Here is a 26,243-nt window from a genome sequence, read left to right as displayed (position 1 = left end):
ATAAAAGCTGGACTAAAGGGGAAAATATTTGACTTTAAGGTTGTACTGACAGTAATGTATTTATCAGATTACACAGTGTCCTATGTGAGATTTTTCTCGACCGTCGAAGCCCAGGCGACTCCATCGCAGCACTTTGCTTGTGTCGCCGCAGTTGGACCGGGTTCCTGGGCGCATGGGGCTCCCTCCGGGTTCGGTCTGTGAAACTCCCTGACCTCCTGGAGGACGTCTGTGCCCACAGGGTGTGACCCTCGACGGCGCACGGCTCCCCCGGCCGCCGGGCGAGCTCCGCACGTCGGAGGAGTCGCGCAGGCTGAGCTCCCTGGTGGACGCCGACCGCGCACGGGGCGCCCGAGCACCGCGCCCTGACGTCACGCCCGGGACCGCCGTTGCCGCGAGAGGGCCGCGTTCCGGTTCCGGTCGGTTGCCCGGGAGACGCGGGTACACAGAGAGACCTGGCTCCCGTCGGAGTCCGAGCGGTCGCCACGGTCGACCCCTCCGCAGGCCGGGCGCGGACGAGCCGGGCGCCGCCGAGCTGGTGGCGAGGGCGCCATGAGTCAGAGGCAGGTGCTGCAAGGTAGGTCCGGGCGCCCCGACGGGGGGCGGCGGGGCCCGGGGGCCGCGGGCAGCGCGCTCCAGCGTGTCTCTCCCCGCAGTGTTCGAGCAGTACCAGAAAGCCCGGACCCAATTCGTGCAGATGGTGGCGGAGCTGGCGACCAGACCGCAGAACATCGAGACGCTGCAAAACGCGGGTGAGCCCTCACCTCGCACTCGCGTCGCCCCGCGCCCCGACCCCGCGTCCCTTGCTGCCCCGGCTTCGCCCCGCATCTCCATTCCTAGTCTCCCTGGGTCCTTGGCCCTGCCTCGCCCCTCACCCCGTATCCCCGGCCCCTCGTCGCCCAGTGTCCCCTGGCTTTGCCTCGCCCCGGGTCCCCGTCGACTCGCTCCCCAGCCGGCTGAGCTGTTGGGGAGCGGCAGGATGGGGACGGGAGGACAGCGTCCCTAAATTCCTCCAACCCACCGCGGAGGCTGTAGAAGCGTTCGGTCTCTTCAGCGGGTCACGTTTCCAGATTGGTGTGAGAGGGACCCGACGTCCCTATTTCCATCTTTATCGCAACCAAGCACATGTCAGGTTGTCTGAGTCTACCCTAATCAGACCCATTTTATCCGGATGCCCTGCCTTTGATCACCTTCGACTTGACTTTCTCACACCAAAGGAATTCCAGAGCAGTTGACCCGTTATTTCTTGTCTTGCATTAGCGAAAGAGCAAAGATATGCTTGAATATTTTCCGAGAGGTTCCAAGTAGGCAGAGACCTAGCTTTGAGAAATCCTTATGGTGCTCTTATTACACGTCTCGATCCGAACTCATGTAGACTCTACAGGGAGAGGAAGAGTGTGTGCCTGTGTGTGTGATTTGCTTCTTATCTTTTAACATAAACAGAGAAGAAAATGGTGGTACACCCCCCCCAATCTGTCTCTGTCTCTGATTAAGGATGATTCCACCACCATCTGAAGGTAGAATTTTATTGCTGCTGTGTCATGAGAAATCTTCAATTTATGGGATATGATCTTTAAAACTCATTAAATTAACACGGATTTGAAGAAAATTCAGAACATATTTTCAGGGCAAGAATGTTTAGACATAATGTTTACTCTGGGTTTCTTTGAGGGGAATTACTACTGCACCTAGCTGGCAATTTCTTTTGTCACTGGGAGGGATTCTGGTGTTTATTATTGCGTGTTTTTATTTTGGGAGGCGGATGTATTTAGAATAGAGAAAGTGTATTTTGTAATCATTTTTAAAAACTTAATTTTGAGATAATTGTAGATTTACATGCTGTGGTAAGAAATAATATAGAGAGGTAATGTACCTCAAAACTGTAGTATATCACAACCAGAATACTGACATTGATAAAAATCCATCAGTTTTTTTTTCAGTTTTCCTTGTACTTTAAGTGTATGTGTGTGTTTAGTTCTATACAATTTTATACCGTGTGTGTCCATCACCACTGTTGTCAAGATACTACTTGCATCACCACAAGGATCCCTTGTGATGCCTTTTTATAGCCACACCTACCTCCCTCTTGTTCCTAACCCTGGGCAACGACTAATCTGTTCTCCATTTTGAAAATTTCAGAGTTGATAGTCTTTTCCTCTACAGTTGTTTCATGTGAATTCGTCTTCTTTCTTCTGCACGTGTGTGTGTGCTTGTGTGCATGCACGTATACTCCTCAAAGTGCCCAGAACAGTGCTGGACACACAGTGTTTCATATGTACTGACCATGTTAACTTCATTAGAGCATATTACATTTTTTGAATGGGCTTATTTTTGGATTTTTTTTCCCTTTCAGTCCTACTCAGTGGCCTTTGTGAATGGACACTTGCTATTTACAAATATTTAATTTTCTGGACAGTATGTATACAGCTAAACTAAAACATGATTTCTTAAAAAGGGAAAATGATTGACATTCTTTTATAAATTTGATACTGAAATATGGATGTACAGATAACTCTTAAGATACAGAATATCATGTTTTAGCGTAATAGTGACAGATTATCTCTTCCCATAAGTATACAATGTAGAATATATTGTGGAATTTAATCAATCCAAACAGGCTAAGTCATCACCAAAGTATAAGTGACTTAGATATGGCATTCTTAAATAGCCACCTATTTCCACTTATGGTCTGGCTTATGAAGGAATGGAATACAAAAGGAATATAACTTAATGTTTTGAAGTTATCTGCACTTGACTAATATCTTGATGGAATGGTAAGATTTTTCTTTCCCCTGAGGAACTTATTTTAATGTATTTCACGTTATCTAAATTCAACTTAAGCACCCCTTTAATAACTTTAAATAGGGACAGATGAGTATTCTAATATATTTATTCTTTTAATTTAAAAAAACCCTGTAAGCTTTGTTATGAAGACTTCTCTTAATAGTCAACTTAACCATTTAAATGATTTATTTTTAAAACATCACCATGGATTTAAAAATGCTTTTGAATGAGCCACAATATTTGTACATAAAGTATATATTTTGATCAAGCTTTTTTTTTTTTTTTTCAGTCAAGTGACTTCATTTTGGTAGCATAAGATACCAGTGCATTTTATTCCTGACTTTGACATACTGTCTGCATACCTGGGAGGGTTTTGTTTTATTTTCCCACTTGTCTCCCCTAATAAACTGTTTAAATAAATATGTATCATGGATCCAAAATAATGTGAAAAAAAGTTTCCATATAGGTATCATGATAAATCAGTAGTTCACTGGTTTAGAATTTTTAAATTCATTCAGTGTGAAAGGAATCTTAAAGGTAAAAGTTATCAATGAAGTTTTATTTCATTTAAAATCTCTGATCTTTCTCATTGTGTTTTTGATGTGCTAATGAGAGAATCTGCTCTATTAAATATGTCCAAAGTAATTATAAAACAGTGTTGCAAGATATCTTCTTCAGAGTATTTGGACAAAAATAAGTTTGAGTTCCAATCAAAATTGTTACTAGAAAGAACTGTGTACAATGTGTCTATAACCTAGAGTTTTTTTTTTCTCATTGAGATTTTGTTCCTTCTAAATCAAAAGGACATACATGAAAAGATTAAAAAGTTTAATGTCTGTTATAAAATCTCTTTATGCTCCCTCAAACCCTGTATGTTTGGGCCATTACATCTTGCAGCTATTTAACAATGAATTTGGATACTTCCCCTCTTTGAATAATAACACATGACTTCAATGGTAGTGATAATACATCGTTGTACCAATTGTGGAATTTCAGCAATTGGTGGTGGTTGTTTAATTATAAAATATAAGAAAGGTGTTTTGTGATATATTGGAGTACCAGGGCACTCTTTGGTTGTTTAGAAGGTCTTTTAAAATAAGCCAGTAAAAGCCCGAAGAACATGATTTTTAAACTGCTTAGCTGCATGAAATAAACTTCTTCTGAAGCAGCTATTTATATAAGAAAAGTGGGGGTAAAGTTTAAAATAATACTTTGTAATATTTTGCTTGTAACCTATATATAGCCAAACAGTAAACATGGCAAATCATAGTTATGCACATTTTCAGAAGAGTAGGAATAGAAAAGTTTGCCTATCTCTTTAAATATGCACCTGTATGAAGCTAATTTGCAAATTGAGGCAATTTATTTGGTTCATAATTCAAGAAAATAAGTAATATATGTTGACATAAAATGATTTTAAATTGCATGTGTCTTGGGCAGGGGGAAAATCTTCATATTAATGATCTAGAACTTCAATTTGCTATGAGAAGGAAAAGCCTGTTGTAAACATTTATAATGTATTTAAAACACATCCTGGGAGGTACATGTACAATACCATGATTCTCCTACAAAAACTGTTGTTCCAAAGGATATTAGAACTGAAAAGATAATTAATAAAGCAACTTCAGAAAACTTAACAAATTATGCCCTTTAAATTTGATGTATTTGCCAATATAAAAGGAGTCTTATAGTTCTGAATGTACGATAATTAACTCAAAGCACTGACTTTTTTTTTTTAAGGATAGGGTAGGGATAGAGGGCTTTTTTTTTTTTCTTTCTTTTTTTTTTTTTCATATACTTAAGTGGAAAATGTTCCAGGGAACTATAAAAATTCTGAATTTTTATGCACCTACCAATATATCCTAAAAACATGATTTTTCAGAATTTTATTCTGTGTCCCAAATCGTTGTTTCTACATGGACATTTATCTGTTTTGTTATCTAAGCATTGGTACATAAGTAGAAAATAACGCAACCAGGGCTGGGATCTCACTGTTTTCTTAGGAAAAGTTTGATGACTAAAAAGAAAAATCCAAGCTGTAGATAAACCTGTAAGAGTGGGTTTTTGAAATGGCAGATTGTGGGGTTACATTTTAATGTCACAGATTAAATGTTTTTGAAAAGTTATTTAAGTGTTTCCTAAAAGCACTTTACATTTGTTGAATGTTTTTTCAAGACCTTTGCTCCTCTGACTACTAGAACCTTTTCCTACACTTCTTTGCCTGATTAATTCCTACTCATTCTTTATGGCTCTGCTTAGATGTTGATTCCTCAGGGAAACCTTCCTTGAGCCCTCCCAGCGGGTTGAGTTTATTGATTTATCTTTCCCTGCTTCTAATATTTCTCTTTCATAGTCCTTATCACACTGTAATGGTTTAGTTTCTGCTTTCTCTACCAGATGTAAATTTCATGCCTAGCATAATGCTTAGCATAGAGCAGATGTTCAACATGTTTAAATAGAATGAAGGAAGGAGTAATTATTTTTCTAAGTGTTTTCACATCTCTTAGAAGATTAGATTCTTATAACAGCTCAGGTAAGTAGAGTAGGTATCTTCTTCACTGTGGTTAGAGCCCAAAGAAGATTGGATAATTGCCCTCATCACAAAGTGAGTTAGTGGCCAAACTGGGACTAGGACCTTTTTCTTAATTGCTGTCTGACCTTGTGCTCTTTCTGTGTTACCTCAGAGGTATCAGGAAACTATTCCTAGATGTTCTAGGAGTTCCAGATAAGCCTCAGTGTTAACTGTTAAAACAAGTCATCTATTTAGGCCTTTGGGTACCAATGACTGTCCAGTAATTGTGCATAACTGCTTTTGAGGTCTCGTTGAGGACCATTATGGGATCTTGAGTGGAGGCCCAGATGCAGAGAACTAACTTTAACTGGTAAATACCTGGAGGTTTGAGGGAGTGGAAGTTGTATTTAGGGCTTAAACTGGCCTCAGAGCTCTAGAAGACTTCTTGGTTTCCTCTGGCTTCTAAGGAAAGTCTTATCAAACCAGAAGCTCTTTAAAATCACCTGGGGAAAGTGTGTAATCCACTGGAAGTTGAGAACCAATAGAGTACTTGAGAGAGTTGTTGGACTGAGACCTCCTGTTATCAGGAAGAGTGCCCAGGAGACTTCGTCAGGGCCCAGGGAGGCCAGCTGCCCTGTGATTGCCTGCCTGCTCTCCTGGGTCTTTTGAGAACATTTGAGGTAGAGTACAGTGAAGAGGGAGGCCCTTGATATTTGTTGGTTGGTTGATGTGAATGCATACTCAACACTTCCCTTTGTTCTTTATTTAATCACACTTGGTATGAAGGGCTTTTCTTCCATGTTCACTGGGGGCAGAACTTTGGGATTTCTACTGAGTAGATTTACTGGCCCTAGGAGAAATCCAGGGCCATACCTTGAGAAAACAAATTGGCCTTGTCTTGTAGTGGGTGGAATGGCCCATTTGAACACAAGTCAGACTTCCCTAATTTTCAAAGTGAAGTATTGGTTTTGCCATACACCCCAGTTTTCTATTATAAGGGTGGCTCAATTTTAAATTTATTGTTTATTCAAGTTCTGTTAAAAAATCTAGGTGAAAACAAATGATATTTGTGCTTGTGTATGTGTGCATGTGTCTCCAAAGGAAATGATCTCTCTCCACTTTTCCATATATTCTAAGTTGTATCTCTGTGTCAAGTTAGAATCACTATTATATTATGTAAGTAAACTAGATTACATTAGTTTTCTATAAAAATGTCTTCGTAGAATTAGTCTAATAATTCTAAAAGTCCTTCTTTTTTTTTTTTTTTTGAGGGCTTATTTAAAAATACTAGTACTTAGACTTTCCCATAACTTTAAAAACCTATCATTGAAGATGTCCATTTTGCTGTTAAATTTTTTAATACAAAGATATACTCTTTTATTCAACCAATCTTTTATTAACTATTATGTTTCAAGCCAGGCCTAGGTATGATTTCAGGAAAAAAAAAATTTGTTCCTGCTTCCTTTTATTTCACAAAGTGGTTCTCGTTCTACTTTTGCTGCCACAAAACTCAGTGCTATGTTCAGAGTTCAGCTGTAGCAACTATCACTATATTTCTGATTTAAAAAATAACCAGCCCCCGTCTCCACTCCATGGCTCTTAATTATTATCTTTGTATCCATATCTTTTAGAGTAAACTATCTCAAAAAAAAGTAAACTAGGTAGAGTATGATTAAAGCAAAGAATTTCATCTGAAGATAGATTTTTGAACTGATTGCCTTTCAAAAGTTTCTTCTTCAAATATTACCCATGAAACCTCTTGGAGCAGACAGTCCTTTTAGAACTGTCCTCTTTATTCTCTATACTGACCCCATTCCTAAACATTCCAATCTTCTCCAGGAAGATGGGTGTAATAGGTATATATTGTAAAAGAGAAAACACATTGACAGAAGAAGACAGAACTAATTTAAAATTTGCAGCTCTCTAGAAGACTTTAAATTAAAATAGAATTATATGTATGTGGGGTGGTTTTAGGTGAGGGGATAGTTTAAATGACCCATTTGAGTTCCTTAAAGCTTTATGAATTTATGATGATGACACTTATGTACCTGACCTCGTGTACCTAAAAAAAGAACTATGAACACATGTTATCCATTTTGTTATTTTAACTAAAATTTACCTAAAAAGAGAAAATTGCACATTAATTTTCAGAGTTTGTTCGTTCATCATTCAACAAACATTTACTGAGTGTCCAAGTGCCAGATGCATGCTTAGATGCTGATCATGCAAAAATAGCAGGCATAGACTCTGCCCTTAAGGAGCTTATTTGCTAATGGAGAGATATATAAATACATACTTTTTGATAAGTGTCTGATATATAGACATATGGAACACATATGAAGGGTAACCTAACCAAGTTTTAGGAATGAGGGGTGCTGGTCATGGGAGGCTTTTAGGAGGAGGTTGTTATCTGTGCTGAATTTCTTAGGAGTTAGCTAGACGAAGAAATGGGAGAGGAGAACTGCATTTGGGTAGAGGGAACATTATGTGTAAAGGCAAATAGGCAAGAGAAAAGATGGTACTTGATAGAAAAGGCAGATGTTTAGGTATGGCTGGAACTTCTTGGGTTAATAGGACAAGAGAGAGGCAAGTCAGTGGCTGGAGAGGAAAACAGCCCTAATTATGAAGGACCTCATCTGAAGTTTGGATTTATCCTAAAATTGATAGAAAGCCATTGAAAAGTTTTAACTAGAGGGATGGAGGGATTCATTTGTGTTTTAGGGAGATGATTTTCACAGTAGTGTGGAGAATAGATTGGAGGGGATTGAAACAGGATCGGGAAGACCAGGTATCCAGTTTTGCTATAGCAGTCATGCTGGATAAGAGATCTGCCAGACTTGTGACTTAGTAGAAGGGGGCTGGCAGGGGCAGGTGAGGGGAGAGAGGAGTTCAAAATGACTCCAAGGAAAACTCTAATTCGAAAAGATACATGTACCCTAGTGTTCATAGCAGCATTATTCACAATAGCCAACACATAGAAGCAACCTAAATGTCCATAGACAGATGAATGGATAAAGAAGATGTGGTATATATATATACAATGGAATATTACTCAGGCATAAAAAAAGAATGAAATAATGCCATTTGCAGCAACATGGATGGACCTGGAGATTATCATACTAAGTGAAGTAAGCCAGACAGAAAGACAAATACCATATGATACCACTTATATGTGGAATCTAAAATATGATACAAATGAACTCATTTACCAAACTACAAAACAGAAACAGACTCACAGACATAGAAAACAAATTTATGGTTACCAAAGAGGAAAGAGGGTGGAGGAGGGATAAATTAGGAGTTTGGGATTAACAGATACAAACTACTATATATAAAATAGATAAACAACAAGGTCCTACTGTATAGCACAGGGATACACACACACACACACACACACACACACACATATCTGAATCACTTTGCTGTATACTAGAAACTAACATGACATTATAAATTAAGTATAGTTCAATAAAATTGTTTTTAAAAATTGTTACAGCCCTCCAACTGGCAGAGGGTCCACTCAATAAATGGCACTCAATAAATGTTGAAACAGCTTTGGAATGGCAAACTTGTTGCCTGATGAAAGGCAGTCCTTCATGCTTTCACAATAAAATGACTTTTAGAAAGAAACAAAGAAACAAAATGACGCCAAGGCTTCTGGTTACTTAGGCAAATTAGCACTCTTCATTAATGGAGAAGGGATACAAACAGCACAGGGAAATGGAGATTTCACTCTGTAACAGTGCTGAGGTTGAAGTGTGTCTGGGAGATCTATGTGCCAGTGACTCTGGTAAGCAGTTTGGATAGATAGGGCTCTGGGGCTCAGGAGAGAGATCTGAAATGAAAATAAAGGCTTGGATATGTGGAACTTACATGTTCATTTGAAAACTATGTTAAAAGCCCATTTTATATTTCTTCACGTAACTATAAACACGTAAGTTCTAATCATTTTTATCTGAAGTGTCATGTAAATTGAACTTGCCATAACTTTTATGCTCTACATACTCACTCAGTATAAATCTCACATATAGACGGTGGTGGCAGTGACCTAGTCAAGAGTCACAGTTGCACTGGACAAATCAATGGAATTTAGGTTTAATACAGTAATCATGGAAGAGACACAGTAACGTTAATGGCAGAATCATGTGAATTCAACAGATGGTATGCGTTCTAAACCTAGCACAGAGGCCAGTTTTCATTGGTAAATGGGCTGACTGACATTGGAGAAATAGGAGGGCATAGACTCCCAAGCTATAAATAGCATCTACCTAGTAGGATTTTAATGAGGATTAATGGGTTAATATTTGTAGATTTTTTTAGAGGAGTGCCTGGTGATGCTCTAGAAGTATATGTTAAATAAGTGAATACATACTGTGCTTCCTTGCCCTCTTAGAATAGTTGCTGGCTGCCAGTGAGAGGGTCAGTGATCTCTGTCTCATCTTCCTCTCACCCCTCCCCACTCAACAGTGACATGTCAGGTGTGGTAGTCCTTCACTCACAAATGACTGAATTGACAGTGAATCACCAAACAAAATTCAGAGGATACTACAGTTAATGAGAATCAATTTAAAAGGAGAAAATATATTACTCTTGATCATAAGAGTTTCTTGAATCATTTATGATTACAATTGAATTTTATGTAAAAAAGACTATATATACATTTTGTGATTCATTCTGACCATTTAAATAAATTATAAGGCTCTTTGTGTGTTGTAAGAGATATAACACCTAAAATCATAATTGACTTTATAGTTATGGCAGTGAAAAAGTGTTTCACAGAAAGCAAGACAAATAGATATGTGATACCAAAATTTACTAATTCTTAATCAAATGAAGGAATAGTGGCCAGAGGTATATAATCATAGAGGATGAAAGAAATCAAATCAAGGCCTGAAAATTCTTCTCTAAAGAAAAGCAAGGGAGGAACACAAATATTTTCAAGTGAAAAATGACCAGTGAAGGAAAACGAGAACATGCTTTAAAACTCATCAGTGTCATAAAACTTGCTTCAGTAAAAATATAGACATGTAAATGTAATAACTTGTTATAGAAATAAAAAAACTAAAATCAGAGTAAAGCTGATGAGTGTAATTGGAATTACTCTGTGATAGGAGAGTAGGTAGTGCTTGTAATAGTAAAAATCCAAGTGGATAGTGGTCTCTAGAGTCAAGACCACAAAGTGTTTCAATAAGAGTTAGATGTGCGTTCAGAACTGTGCTAGGTAATTTGAGAAATAGAAGAAAAGTGTAAAACATAAGCACTGCTCTAGAGATGTTCATTATTATACTGAGGAGGAAAGATATTTATTCACATAAAATAGAGAACCCCGTAAATATCAAGGATGGCTACTGTGCTTTGCACAACTTCGGGAGTGCCATTTATATCATGATCTATGTGAATGGCATCCCCTGGATTTGTGCAGTATGCAGCCTGCCCAGCCATACATGGTGGGCCTGGGAATTATTCAGAGTCTTCATTTTCATTTATTTACTTCCCTGAGAATGAGTACTGCAAACAATAAAGCTCCCCATAGCTTCCCATTTCTCTTAGAACAACATCACAGAAATCTTCATTTAACCTATAGCTAAATTTATCTGGCCCCAACCAACCTCTCCAGCTTTACCCCTTGCCGCGTCACCCCTCCCACTTTACGTTTCAGACCAGTATAGATTTATCATGGCTTCTTCAACAGTCTGCAACAATCATGCATCCCTTGTCCAAGCCAGAAACTGGGAAGTATCGGTGATTCCTCCGTCTTCTTCACAATAATCAGTTTGCCTTTTAAATATCTCCTTAGACCTTTCACTTTTCTCTTTCCCTTTTGCCGTTACTATACTCCAGGCTATCTTCACATCTGGCCTAGGTTCCTATAATAGCTTCCTAAGTGGTCTTCTCTCTTTTCATCCTTTCTCCCCAGTGTAATCAGAGTGGTCCTTCTTTACAGAGTGCAAATCTGATCTGTCACTGCACTGACATTAATGCTCAGATTAAATTTAGAATACTTAAAACAGTTCATTGGACCCTTCAGGACTTTTGTCTCTGTTAATCTCAGCCTTCTTTCTCCAACTCCTCTCTCCTCTCTTCTCTCTTGTACTAAAGTCAAACTGTATTCTCAGTTTTGTCATCAAATCAAACTCTTTTTGGTTCTGGGCTTCATTTATACAGTTTCTTCTGGTTGGAGTTCTCTCCAATCCCTACGCCTTCAATTTTTTCAGCAAACAATCTGCCTGAGAGCCTTCAGATCTCAATTTAGATGTCAGTTAGCCTTTGCACCTTCCCTCTGTCCCTCAAAGCCTGGGTTAGATGCTCTGCTGTGTTTTTGCAAAGCATCCTCTACTCCTTTAGTTGCACACATCATAAAGTGTTGTTTATCTCTCATGACCGCTTTATGAGTTCCTTGAGGTCAGGGACAATTGTGTTTTAACACCTTGTAGATTCTTAATATTTCTTAAATGAATGGTGAATGAGCTATTCATTCCATAGTAATTCTAAAATACATCGTAGAAAAGGCTCAATTTGTGGGGCCGTGCGACCTTAAATATTTCTCCATTACAGTGTAAGGTACTGATTGATTAATGAGTCATCTATGTTAATAATAATAAAATGTTGATGAAAAATATGGTCAACATAGGGAATTGATTCCTTTAGAGCACTTTTATTTATCAAGCATCCAACTGGTGTTTATTTTGTCCTAGCTAATCTTCCTAGCACTTTAGAAATTTTAGCTCATTTTAATTCTCACAACAGCTTTATAAGGTGGTCCTAGAATTTGTCACCATTTTACAAATGAGGAAACTGAGACACAGAGTGGTTAAGTAAACTCGCTGAGGCCCCACAGCCAGGAAGTGGCAGAGCCCAGATTTGAACCCAAACAATCTCCCTCCAGATACATGCTATTAACCGCCTCAGTCTGTTGTCTCTCGGCATAGGCAGTCATGTACCAAGTAGGGCAAGATTCCTTCTATTTCTAAAGCACGAAGTTTCTTTCATATTTTAATTGGGCCCCAACAGAATGCCTGAGTAATGTTGATAGTTAAGGGTGAATCCTTTGCTGAGTATTGGTTAACTGTATGCAGAAATCACTTCTTCCAAAACTTGAATGAACTGTAGTAGCAGTTTCATAGTAAATGGATACATGGAAAGTAGTTTTAGATTAAAATAAAACATATTGTTTGAGTTTAAAATTTTAAAGCTTTGTAAAATTTATAACAATCTTTAACATATTTTATGTTTGTGATAATTTTGAATAAAATTAGAAAGTAAAAAATATTCATTTTAAGTCTAAAAAAACAAGGAGGGGCCTCAAAGTACACTATCAAGAGAGTGAAAAGACAGCTCACAGAATGGGAGAAAATGTTTGCAAAGCATATATTTGATAAGAGCTTAATATTTAGAATATATAAAGAACTATAACCACCACCAACAAAATATCCACTTCAAAGATGTGCAGAAGATTTAAATCAATTATATTTCTTCAAAGAAGATAAACAAATAGAAAATAAACACATGAAAAGTAGCTCAATATCACTAGTCATTGGAAAATGCAAATCAAACCATAGTGAGATACCCCTTCACACCCATCAGGATGGCTGTTATAAACAACAACAAAATATTGGTGAGGATGTGGGGAAATTGAAACTCTTGTAATTTGCTGGTGGGAATGTAAAAGGGTGCCATCACTGTGGAAACAGTTTGGTGGTTCCTCAAAAAGTTAAGCATAGAATTATCATTTAGTCCAGCAATTCCACTCCCAGGTATATACTCAAAAGAATTGAAAGCAGGGACTCAAATGGGTATGTGTACACCACTGTTCACAGCAGCATTATTCACAATAACCTAAAGGTGGAAACAACCCAAATGTCCATCAACACATGAATAGACAAACAAAATGTATATATATACAATGGAATATTATTCAGTCTTAAAAAGGAATGAAATTTTGATACATGCTGCAATACAGATGACCCTTAAAAACATTACGCTGAGTGAAAGAAGCCAGATGAAAAAGAATAAATGTTGTATGAGTCCACTTATATGAAGTATCTAAAATAGGCAAAATAATAGAGATAGAAAACAGAATAGAAACTATCACAGGCTGGGGGTAGGGGGAAATGGGGAGTTATTGTTTAATTGGTATAGAGTGTCTGTTAGGAATGATGAATAAGTTCTGGAAATGACAGTAGTGATGGTTGCACAACATTATGACTGTACTTAATGCCACTGAATTGTACACTTTAAATGGTTAAAGTGATCAATTTAATGCTATGTATATTTTACCACAATTAAAACAAAACAAAACAAAACAAAAAAGTAACCAGGGCAACCAGAAATCTTTACTATGACTTAAATGAACCCAAAGAATTGTTTTTAATGGAACAAAGTTGAGATGTTAAATATCTTTATAAAACACCTCAGACTGAAGTAATATCTGTATAAATTATACACATGTAATATGAGAATGAGTTTTTTTTTTGTCTTTAGAAATGTTTGACCTTTTTTTCCTGACTTACATATGCAATTGGCGTGCAAAATTAAAGTGATTAGGCCTATGTTGTATTAAAAGGAATTACGGGAAAGAGTTGTGATTATTTTGAGGCTATTCTATAATCTCTTCCACTAGATTATTAGTTTTTTGAGAGCATGAACTGCCTTTACTCATGTATGAGGTCCTATTTCTTGCCACTCGGTAAACCTTGATCTATTTTTTGAATGAATGATGGTGGGTAGGATTAGCGAGGTTGTTTTTATTTTTGTTTTTTGCAAAACTGGATTACAATGTAAGTATTAGAAGCAGTGTCTCCAGTATGGCACTGGAACAAGAAATACAGAAAAGAAACTCAAAGCTATAAAGTTGGGGGTGGGGAAGATTGTAAAGATTTAGCCTGTAGGTTAAATTTCAGAAACATTTTCACACCATTTAATCAATTTGTATAGAGAAAACAGAATTGTTTTATAGATATTAGAGTATAATACAGGAATAATTTTTACTATTAGATATAATATTGGGTTGGCCAAAAAGTTTGTTTGGGTTTTTCTGTAAGATGTTATGGAAAAACCCAAACGAACTTTTTGGCCCACCCAATATTAGCTAGTACGTGTTGGCTCCTTCAGTGGAGACCCTAATGAGTCATTAGCTGCTCACTAGAGACCTTGTCTATCAGATATTTTAGCGGTAATTCAGACTGTTGTAACTTATGGACTCTACATTTTCATGCATTCACTCACCAAGGATCAATCACCATGAATTCCTAATGGACAAACAAGTAAGGAAAATTTTCTTTTTATGTTATATATGCTTCTCGTTCCCTCCTTCCCTCCCTCCCTCCTTTCCTTCCTTCCTTCCTTCCTCAGTTCCTTTTGCATCATTATCTGTATATCTAGGACAAACCTGCAATTAGAATAACAAAGTATGCTTAGCCTATGTAAGAGATAAAAACATGTCCCTGGGGATTGAGGACTATGAAGCACTAAGAGGCAATTCAAGGACTAGAAATTTGGGGCAATATTTTCTCTAGTAAGAATGACCTTATTATTTTTTTTTTAAAGATTTTTTTTGATGTGAACCATTTTTATTTTGTTTATTTTTTTTAAATAAATGTATGTATTTATTTATTTATTTTTGGCTGCATTGGGTCTTCGTTGCTGGGTGTGGGCTTTCTCTAGTTGCAGTGAGCAGGGGCTCCTCTTCGTTGTGGTGTGCGGGCTTCTCATTGCGGTGGCTTCTCTTGTTGCAGAGCACGGGCTCTAGGTGCACGGGCTTCAGTAGTTGTGGCACGAGGGCTAGTAGTTGTGGCGCACAGGCTTAGTTGCTGATGTGGACCATTTTTAAAGTCTTTATTGAATTTGTTACAATATTGCTTATGTTTTGTTTTGGTTTTTTGGCTGCGAGGCACGTGGCATCTTAGCTCCCTGACCAGAGATCAAACCCGCACCCCCTGCATTGGAAGGCAAAGTCTTAACCACTGGACCGCCAGGGAAGCCCCAGAATGACCTTATTTAAATAGATATTTTAAACGGAAACTTTAGCTTTTACTTTTATAGATTCAGAGATTTAAAATTTTTCAAAATTCTTACTCTCTGAACAAAGGAATATGATAGAGCAGAAGCATCTGCATAGAAGTCTAACTTTGATTTTGAATACTGGAGTAGAAGGAAAGGAATTGTGTGTCATTTTATTGACCTTATTTTTCCTGGGCCAGATGCAGTAGAAAAAGGGAGGAGAAAATATACAAAGCAGAAAATTCCTTTGAGTATATGGACAAGTGAAATACATCTTTGGGGGTAAAATATCTTATTGCTAAAACAGCAAACTGAAAATATCCAACATTGGGAGACTTGTGGTGTGTTAGCTAAATATAGTAACTAATAATAAATAATAATATAATAAGAAATATTATAAACTCAGACAGATAAATTAATTCTTCAAATTCATAACATAAAAGTTCAGAGTTCTTGCAGTCTAATTCAAAATTCTAGGTTGAATAACCCAGTATGGATTGTTTTCCATTTATATTTCAAAAGACAATAAGCCACTGCCTTCACATAATTATATCAAGTGAGGAGAAAAGGAAATACCCGAATCATCAGGGAAAAATAACATGAAACATATTTGTGATTCTCTTAAAACCATTCTGAGCATCCTCATTAATGTATTTATTATGAAACTTTAAATATATGTTAACAAATTTAGCTTTCCTTTTTTAGAGTATTGACTTGTTTTATTTAAAATGGTGCATATTCATTATAAAAAATATCAAGTTATACTCAAGAACAAAAACAAAAAAACCAACCCAAATAAAAAATGGGCAAAGGACTTAAATGGACAGTTCAACAAAGAAGATGTACAAAATGACCAATAAGCACATTCGCCATCACTAGTGATAGGGAAATAAAAATCAAACCACAAGGACATACCACTTCAAATCTATTAGGATGGTTATTCTAAAAAAAAATAACAAGCGTTGGTGAGGATGGGGAGAAATTTAAACACTTGTACTTTGATGGTGGGAGTGTAAAATGAGGTAGCCTCTGTGGAAAGCAGTCTAATGGTTCATAGCTAGTGGTGATGATTGCACACCATTGTAAATGTATTTAATGCCTCTGAATTGTACACCCCAAAATGGTAAAAATGGTAATTTTTATGTTATGTATATTTTACCACTGTTAAAAAACTTAAATTGAGTAATAAAGCAACTACAAAGAAGAGATCAACAAATTGTTTTAGATTCAACTTTCTAGAAGGAACCCATGTTAATGTTTGGTAGTCATTCTAATACCTTATTCTGTGCATTAAACTTTTTGTTGTGATATATTACAGAAATCATCTCTATAAAAAAGTATAGAGAATAATATAAACAACACTTATGCACATGGACATGCTGATTTGTTTAACATGAGCTGTGGCCTAGGCCTGAGGAGGGGCCTAGGCACACTGTGTGTGCCTGCAAAGTTAACCAGCCTGAGTGGGATGCAGACTTGCAATGGTGGCCTTCTGTAAAATGATCTAACCAAACCAACTTAGACGTAAAAATGATCACTAAAGGAAATTGGGAACTGCGAAAAGCCACAGGTCTCATCATTAAATGTTTCTGTGATAAGCATCATTATTCTCTGCTTATGTTATTTGGTAGTACTATTTATCTTATTTTGGTCTAATCCTAAATGTTATTGTAAATGTTTTCCTTTTATTTCTATTTCACATGTTCCTGGATATAACATTATAAAAGAATATTGGTAATATGTATTTGCTTTTATAGGTCACTGGGGTATGTTTTTAAAGAAAAGATGTAATAACATCAAGTTGAATAGCCTGCTGTAAATTAAGTTTAGAAAGTCAAGTTTCTAAACTTGTTCTAGTTTGAACTCTCTGTCATTACCTTTTTTGTAATCTTAGACTAAAACACCATCATTAAAGCACAAATAGCAGTTGACTATTTTGCATATTTTATAGTAAGGCAAAGTTAATACAGAGTTGGAAGTATCCAGTAAAATGGCCCAAATGCAGTCATTTTTCCCCACCTCCTCAATTTTCCATACATATTACTTATTTAGTAAGTATCGATAAAGAATGTCTGAATTTCTAACCTTGCTCCACCCTTGTGTGAGGATTTCCCTAACCTTTCTCAGCCTCCATTTCCACATCTGTAAAATAGACATGATAATAGGGCTTACTTCCTAGGTTTGTTATGAGAGTTCAGTGAATTAATATGGAAAATAAGTTCTTAAAACAATGCATGCACAAAATAATATATAATATAAGCTACTTTTATTATTGTTGTTGTTATGATGGTATTCCTACTATGTATTCAAGCCTAGAATGAATATTATGAGAGCTAGTATTGTGATTTATTTATTTGGAGGTAATGTCAGAAATCTGAATTTGCAGCCCTTTATGAATGGGAGGCCCTAGCCAAATGGCCCTCCTAGCTCACCTAGCCCTGAAGTAAAGTTCAGCTGGAATCAGAGAAAAAACCATCGGAAGACTTGATTGAGAGGAAAGGACTGAACTGAGCCCTGAAAGATAGGATGTGCAAAGGCTGTGTGGGAGGGACCCAGCTCCCCAACACCTGCCTCCTTGCCACGTGCTAGGTAGGCATTCTACTCTGTGCTTTACAACCTCTCTCTGCGTTCATGACGTCACGCAGCTAGTGTTTGCCAAATCAGGGATTTAAACTCTGGTTCTCCAAAGCCTTTCTTATTTCCATGCTAAGCTGCTACTTTGATAATTACAGGTTGTATTATTCTGTGCCTTAGCCAGTTAGATGCTGCTTAATATCCCATTAGTTTTTAGTGGATGATTTTGTTGTTGTTTTACTGATATATTCCCCTGAATTTTCCTGTCTGCGTATATGCTGAATGGTATGCTTGCCTTGTAATTTAAAATTTGCTGATTTCTGTTTTCTCATAACTTAGGTGTAATGTCTTTGCTGAGGCCTCTTCTTCTGGATGTGGTCCCAACAATTCAACAGACTGCTGCTTTGGCTCTGGGGAGACTGGCTAATTATAATGATGACCTAGCAGAAGCAGTCGTGAAGGGCAACATTCTTCCACAGCTTGTTTATTCATTGGCAGAACAGAATGTAAGAATTTTTAAAAACTAAGTTATATGTTTGTTTGTTTGTTTGTTTTGGATTTTTAAAAAAATTGATAGTTTGGGTACAGTTGCAAGTTTGTAGGCATAGTATTATTAGGATGTTAATACAACCTTCAATTCTTTGAACTGCATGTAATAATACTTTTAGGGTGTTTTACTTTGGGGCTGATAGGCAGCTTTTCTCCATTACTGTTAATATAAGGAGAAAACATATTACAATTTTTAATGGAATTATACATAAAGCAGTATTTCTCAACATGGGTTTATTCAAGTTATAGGATCAGTCTTAGAAAGGTGTATGGAGCCCTGGGCAAATAAGTTATATACAATGGTGAAATCTGGTTAATGGACAATGTAAGAGACAGCTCTGAAGCAAGGGGGAGAGAAGCATCCAAAAGGAAGGAGAATGCATTTAATGGAAGGTTTGACAAAGCATTTTTTTCCAAGTATGCAAGCATGTCAGCCCTTTTAAGGGCCATATAAGAGTGCTGCCATTGTTTTTTTCATCCTGTCTGGTTCCCTCTATGTTTCTAACAATAGTTAAGGATCTTCCTGTACATAGGGTCTTGGACTGTTCATTCCATCCTGCTAGTTTATCATAACCTAGGGATGTATCTTTCTTGACGTGTCTTTAAGATTAGATTCCTATTTGTTGTAACCAAAGGACAAAAAATACAATTTAAAAAATGGGGGGACTTCCCTGGTGGTGCAGTGGTTAAGAATCCACCTGCCAATGCAGGGGACACGGGTTTGAGCCCTGGTCCCGGAAGATCCCACATGCCACGGAGCAACTAAGCCTGTGCGCCACAACTACTGAGCCTGCGCTCTAGAGCCCGCGAGCCACAACTACTGAGCCTGTGCGCCTAGAGCCCGTGCTCTGCAACAAGAGAAGCCATTGCAATGAGAAGCCCGTGCACCACAACGAAGAGTAGCCCCTGCTCACCACAACTAGAGGAAGCCCGCATGCAGCGATGAAGACCCAATGCAGCCAAAAATAAATAAAATCAAATCTTAAAAAAAAAAACCAAACATAATGAGATAGCACTCTACCTACTAGGATGGCCATAAAAAATAAGAGAAAGAAAAAAAGGAAAATAATAATAAAAGTGTTAGTGAAGATGTGGAGAAGTTATGTAAAATCGTGCAGCTGCTATGGAAAACAGTTTGGCACTTCCTCAGCAAGTTAAACACAATTACCATATGACCCAGCAGTTCTACTCCTAGTTATGTTTCTGAAGGAATTGAAAACAGGTGTTCAAACAAAACTTGTGCACAAATGTTCATAGCAGCATTATCCACAATAGCCAAAAGAATGACTAGATAAACAAAATGTTATGTATCCATACAATGGAATATTATCAGTCATAACAAGGGATGAAATCATGATACATTCTACAACATGAGTGAACCTTGAAAACTTTATGCTAACAGAAAGAAGCCAGACAAAGCTACATATTGTATGATTCCATTTATATGAAATATCCAGAATATGCAGATTTATAGAGATGGAAGCAGATGAATGGTTACCAGAGGCTGGGGGGAGGAGGGAGTGAGAAGTGGCTGCTTAGCACGTAGGAGGTTTCTTGTTGGAGTGATGAAAATATTCTAGGACTAGATAGGCATGGTTGCACAACATTGTGGATGCACTAAATGCCACTGAATTGTACACTTTAACATGATTAAAATAATAAATTTTATGTTACGTGTATTTACCAAAAAAAAATCCTGATTGTTTAAAAATGTGCCTTATTTTTTTAGATTGGAGAGTAATTTGCTAATAACTGTCTTATCCCTAGGAGGAGTTACAGAAATTTTATTTTTCTTGTAGGCATTCCTTCTATCATCAAATGCTTGGACTCTTAGCTCCTTCTCTGAGGGCAGGGTCTGTGTTTGGTGTCTCACATAGAAGGTTCTCAACAGAAGTTTTCTAAGTGTGAATGAGTACCCATTAGCTGTAAAGAGACAAAAAGTACTAGGGCAGAAGTGAGGAGAAAGTGAGAATGTGAAGCATCATTCACAGGCTTCTGTCTCCTTCCCCTACCAGGCCTTTAGCCCATTTCTCACAGGAGATTTAATCTCTTCTTTATGAGGTACAAAGTCCTCTGGTTTTGCTTTTCCTTCCTTTTTTTTTTTTAAAGGGTAATTCTTTTGGTGAGGAATTCCAGGAGAGAAGAGAGTTAGGAATTTGGAATGAGATCAGAGAGTGATATTCTAGGCACTGTAGTTAGTACTGACTATTGATGCCCAGTAAAGTGTGAATTTGAAAATTCTGCAATATAAAAAGTCAAATTAGCTTAAGGTAATGACAAGAAATGTGTCACTGTTATTTTTCCACAATTATGAGAAAATAATCTATGGGAAGCTACTCTAAAACTATTCTAATTTTTATAATAAAGCAGGAGATTTTTGGTTACTGACATGTAAAATTAGACTTTATAACAAACATCTTAATGCCTCTATATGTTGACATTTAAGAAACTAAAGAAATATATCAAATCAAAACATCATTACTAACATAGCATATTTCTTATCTTGTCAATATATATTGATTTTGGAGATATAATATGTTAAATTATACTTGATGTATTTTCTCTCACATAATTTTTTATTGAATCTTAATATTTCAGCCTGCATAAATAGAATGCTTTCAAAACAGATGCTATAGTCACCTAGTCGCTTTTTTTTGTAGTCACTATAAAGAAATTGAAACTTAGAATCTAAAATAGGGCATTAATTGGGCTCTATTAATGAAAGATAGAGTTAGGAGACTATTACTGTGTCATTATGCTAACCATAAAACAGTGAGTGTTATAGCCGAATACTTCCTCTACATCTTTTTTTTTTTTTTTAGCAATATGAAGAAAAACAGGTTAGTCTTGTGTTTCAGTTTTATTTCTTAATCTGATAAAATTTACATATAGAACATATTATAAATATGAAGCATTACTTGAAATTCACATAATGGTAAGTCATTTATATCTTTGTAAAAAAGCATTTCTAAGAAGGGATAAATAACATAACCCACTGTTGGGCTGGTTTATTTGCCAGGAGGAGTTTTAAAATGTATCATGAATATTTTGCCTTTATGTTTATCTGATGATTGCTAAGTGAGCCTCAGAACATAGTTGTTATTTCAGGATAACGTGGGACACCAGAAAGGTTAGTTGAGGTCATGCTTAGAGACTGAGGGCAAGTAAAGGAAACGAATTTGTTAGGTGACAGTTTAGTTGCATGCGCTAACAATCTAAGAGTTCCCATAGGGCAAACAAATACCTTTCACTGTAATGCACAAACATGAAATCTCATTATTTTATGAATTTGTAGGAAATATAATGTTTATATTTCATTTTATACAATTTCCAAATGCATGTTTCAGAGTAAAACATTTGAAATGTATTTTAAGACTTAAATCCTTTCAGTTCAGTTACTGAACAAAAGCAACGGGGGAAACAACAAAAAATCAAAATGATATTGCAGGATGTTTTTCATCTCTTATATTTCATAGCTGTTGAGCTTTTTTTCTTAGTTTTAATTTTTATTTTATTACTTTTTGAGCTTTTTTAAAAAATATATCAATGTCATTTTAATGTTGGTTTTGGTCTATTTTAACTTTTAGCTCAATTCACTTTGAGTTTTGTCTATTTATCCTTGTAGCGTTTTTACAAGAAAGCCGCTGCCTTTGTGTTACGAGCAGTTGGTAAACATTCTCCGCAGCTAGCTCAGGCGATAGTGGATTGTGGAGCACTGGATACGCTGGTGATATGCTTGGAAGATTTTGACCCTGGAGTCAAAGAGGCTGCAGCCTGGGCACTTGGCTATATTGCAAGACATAATGCAGGTAATGGGCCTTACTATAAAACAGGATTGTTAAAGTTTAGATTAATTAGGTAAATCTGGCTTTGCTTAGTAAACCATAGATATGAGAGGTCTTTTTTTTTTTAATTTTTAATTTTTGGCTGCATTGGGTCTTTGTTGTGGTGTGCGGGCTTTCTGTAGTTGTGGCGAGCGGGAGCTACTCTTCATTGTGGTGCACGGGCTTCTCATTGCGGTGGCTTCTCTTGTTGCGGAGCACGGGCTCTAGGTGCGCGGGCATCAGTAGTTGTGGCTCGCGGGCTCTAGAGCGCAGGCTCAGTAGTTGTGGCTCACGGGCTCTAGAGCACGGGCTCAGTAGTTGTGGTGCACGGGCTTAGTTGCTCCGCGGCATGTGGGATCTTCCCGGACCAGGGCTCGAACCCGTGTCCCCTGCATTGGCAGGCAGATTCCCAACCACTGTGCCACCAGGGAAGTCCCAGATATGATGTCTTAATGATGTTTCTATACATTATGGGAGATAAGTTTTGAATGATGGCCAAGTTGTTTGGATCACAAATTCACCAAAAAACCTATCCATTTCAGTCTTTATGTTAGTTAGCAAAAGAAAAATTTGAAGTCAGAAGGGGAATCAGGGGGATGTGGGGAGAATGAGATATTGATTAGCTTCAAGGACCTTGGTAAATTGGTTCCGTTACAAAATCGTTTGAGTTTGTCACCCCTCAGGGGACATTGGGTCTTCACTCTCACTTACGGTAGGTTGTTCCAAGCCAACCAGGAGCCATGTTGTATGAGTGAATGATGTTGAAAAGATATGGACGTGGTAACTTGCTAGAACATATTTGTATTCAGCCCATAATCGTCAGGAAGGAGGAGAAAGAGGAGGAGCACCTTTTCTCATAAACTGAGCTCAATGAAGCCATCAAGAAGGGGCCTGGGCCTCTTGTGTGAAGCTGTGCTGACACACCTGATCAGTAAAAAATACATAGGGAACAAAATTGCCCCCACCACTTTACAGAAGTTGCTAAACAGTATGAACAAATAGCACAACAAGAAAATAACAGTTTTAAAACAAACATATGTAAAAGTGTAAGCTTTGCTGATAATCAAAGAACTGCATATTAAAACATCAGTGAAAGTATCTTTTCCTACCTATTATTATTTGGGGGAAAAAAAGAGTAAAGCAGAAATAAAACCAAGTGGTTAACAGCATTGTGGCCTTAGGACAGGATCTGAGTTTGAGTCCCAGTTCTACTACTTAGTTGCTGTGTAACCTTCGACATGGCTTTTAAACTTTCTGAAACTTAACTTCCTCATCTGCAAGAGAGGAAGTACTGCTTCAGAGATTTGTTGTGAGGATGATGAGATAGACCAGTGCTTGGTACATGGTAAAGAATCAATAAATGTAACGTATGAATACTGTATTAATACTGAAGGTTTGAGAGGGCATGAAGATGTATCTGTCCACTGATGGAGGCACTACAAATTGTATAAACTTGTGCAAAGGCATTTGGCAAAACTAATCTAAGCCATGAAAGAGTTCATGGTTACTCTAGAAAGCCTGATTTGGGCATTCATCCTTAGGAAAGAATCCCACAGAATGAAGAAGCTGCATTCATGCAAATGTTATTGTAGTATTATTTCTAATACCAAAACCCCTCAAATATTTGGCAGGAATTTAGTGGTTAAATTATAGTAGTTTACTTAATGGAATCTCACTCAACAAATAAAAGATAATTATGAATCCTACATGATAACATGGAAAAGTGATTATAATGTGAAAAAAAGACAAAATTGTGTGTTACAATTATAATAATATAAAAATAAATTTTTATGTGGACGTAAATTACAAGGACGTACATGTTTGTGTTACTAGGGTGATAGAATTAAGGATGTTTTTAATTTGTTTTCCAGATTTTTCAGTGTGTGTGCATGTATAAAATAATAGCTACCGTTTATCAAGTAATTACCGTGTGCCTGGCTCTGTGCAGTATGCTTTAGGATATTATCTCATTTTGGCTACAGATACACTTAGGGCAGGTATTACTCTCCCTGTTAAAAAGAGGAAGAAAGTGGAACTTAGGATACCTGAAGTCATGTTAATGGTGGAACCAAAATTTGAATCTAAATCTGTCTTGACTCCAAAGCCGTATGTCAACCCCTGTACCATACAGTTTCATTAAGTACTCCTTGAAAGAGTTTTGAAGGAGAAACTCAAAACAGAAACAGGAAGTGGCTGTCCCATGGTTATGTTTAATTTGGTTTTTAAATGGTGACACTATTGGAAACAAAATAATGAGATGATATAAAAGTAAATTGAGAAAGAAAACTATTGTTATGCTTAGAATGATTCAGAATTGGTATATGAAAATTATTTCTTTAGTATCTGGATTTTGGTTTCCAAGTAGCTTCACCCTAGGACTATTGTTTAACACATGTTGATTGAGAAAACTAAAGCAATGTTTTAAATTAGAAGATGGTTATCATGGGGAAACTACCTGAGTATATTTAGTAATTTTTTTTTTTTTTTAATGTCAGAGGACTTTACGGCAAACAGATTGTAACATGAGTATTTTAAAGAGCGGTGCAAGAGAGCTTTGAGGACAACCATACAGATACGCTGAGGCAGGTGCCCATAGGTAACCTTTCTATACCTCCCTTTTGTTGAATCTGAGGCTAAATGATTATAGTTCATAAATAGGCTCTGTCTTCGGGATTCTATTCCAATTTTTTGCTATAATCTGGCTCCCACATGGAATTCCCAGTGTAATTTCAATATTTCACAGTAGTTAGGGGCTTGGGACCCAGAAGCTCCCAGAAGAGATTACTGCATAGATTTCTCAGAAGGAAAGGGAATTGTTATCTAGTAAGCAGTTAAGTCATCATTCACATCCTGAATATCAGTGAAAATAGAAGATTTACCTCCAAATAACCTGATTTCTTTCTTGATGATCTCTTAAAAATGGAATATATTGAGATTAAAGGGATTCATTCAGTGTTTTCTTCTGGGTATTTGTGGTAAGTTGTTTGATTAGATAGTTTAATAAATATAAACCTTAAAGGAGGTGCAAAAGAAATGTACCTTTAAGGGCAATAAGAAAGGAACCTTTAAAGAAAAACGTTTTGTGCATAGGAAACAAAAATAAAGTAAGCATACAATTAGTAGAAGAGGGAAATCTATGGGCATCATCTGACTTTTCCTTATTTGAAAACTGCAATTTCTAAAAGTTACTTCTATGTATAGATTTTAAAGCATTTTACAGATAACCAAGGGAAACTGGGGGCTATCCACCAGAAATGGTGGTGGTGGTGGTTTTAACTCTGGGCAAATGGTCTCATTAAATTTCCACGATTGACTCACCAGGTACGGAATACAACTGATAATATGTACCTCTTACTCGGAAGATAAATAAGCTACTTCTTTCTACTCTGGGCTCCTTAATAAAGGTTGAGGTAGAATTCTTCTCAGACTGGTTGTCCCTCTTCCTCTGTCTTGCTACATTCTCCCACTCAGCAGAATTACTCTGGTTACATATTTACCTAATCGGTGTCAAATCTCTCACTATTTCCAAGGACTAGTCTTGCTTTTGGAGCTACAGGGGGCGAGGCAGGAGGGGCGGTGGGCTCTGCGGCCTCGGTGCTCCCACCGGTAGGGCCCGGGCAGGGGCTTCCTCGCGCTCAGGGCCCTCCTTCCTCGCTGCGCCTGGCCTCCTGGCTCTGGCCTCGCACCCGTCAGTGGCACAGCAGCTTCGTGGAGGAGCGCCGCCGGTGAACTTGTGTGCACCACGTGGCAGTCATCAGAGTACTTGGGACAGAGGTGAGAGCAGCGGCCTGGCTGCAGCCTGAGGAAGGAGGAGCCATGTACGTGTTTTGTAGGAATGATCTTCCACATTTGGGCTGAAAACTTAAGTTTTCAGTGTTTGTTTAGGAGCGTTAGCTAAAAATTCTGTCTCTTGTAAACTTGGTCTCTTGTAAACCTTTGCTGTCTCAGAATAAACTTTGGCTATTCTCAGTCCTGGCAAAGAGGAATACGTTTGATTAGGTGTT

At 37.4% G+C, this 26,243-nt stretch overlaps 1 protein-coding gene across 2 annotated transcripts in view; it reads left to right on the top strand.

Annotated features, from left to right (window-relative positions):
• The first annotated feature begins 549 nt into the window (after window positions 1–549).
• SPAG6 (sperm associated antigen 6) overlaps window positions 550–26,243 on the top strand; it is a 74,202-nt gene continuing 48,508 nt past the window's right edge. For both annotated transcript variants that reach the window (XM_059915301.1, XM_059915300.1), the window contains exons 1-4: window positions 550–574; window positions 654–749; window positions 18,206–18,372; window positions 22,041–22,224. In XM_059915301.1, coding sequence (XP_059771284.1) covers window positions 550–574; window positions 654–749; window positions 18,206–18,372; window positions 22,041–22,224 — 472 coding nt within the window. The remainder of the gene's footprint in view (window positions 575–653; window positions 750–18,205; window positions 18,373–22,040; window positions 22,225–26,243) is intronic.

Source organism: Balaenoptera ricei, chromosome 2 (assembly GCF_028023285.1).
Source record: "Balaenoptera ricei isolate mBalRic1 chromosome 2, mBalRic1.hap2, whole genome shotgun sequence".
In the NCBI taxonomy this organism is placed as follows: domain Eukaryota; kingdom Metazoa; phylum Chordata; class Mammalia; order Artiodactyla; family Balaenopteridae; genus Balaenoptera; species Balaenoptera ricei.
The sequence above is the reverse complement of the archived record's forward strand: the minus strand, read 5'-3'. Positions and strand labels throughout refer to the sequence as shown.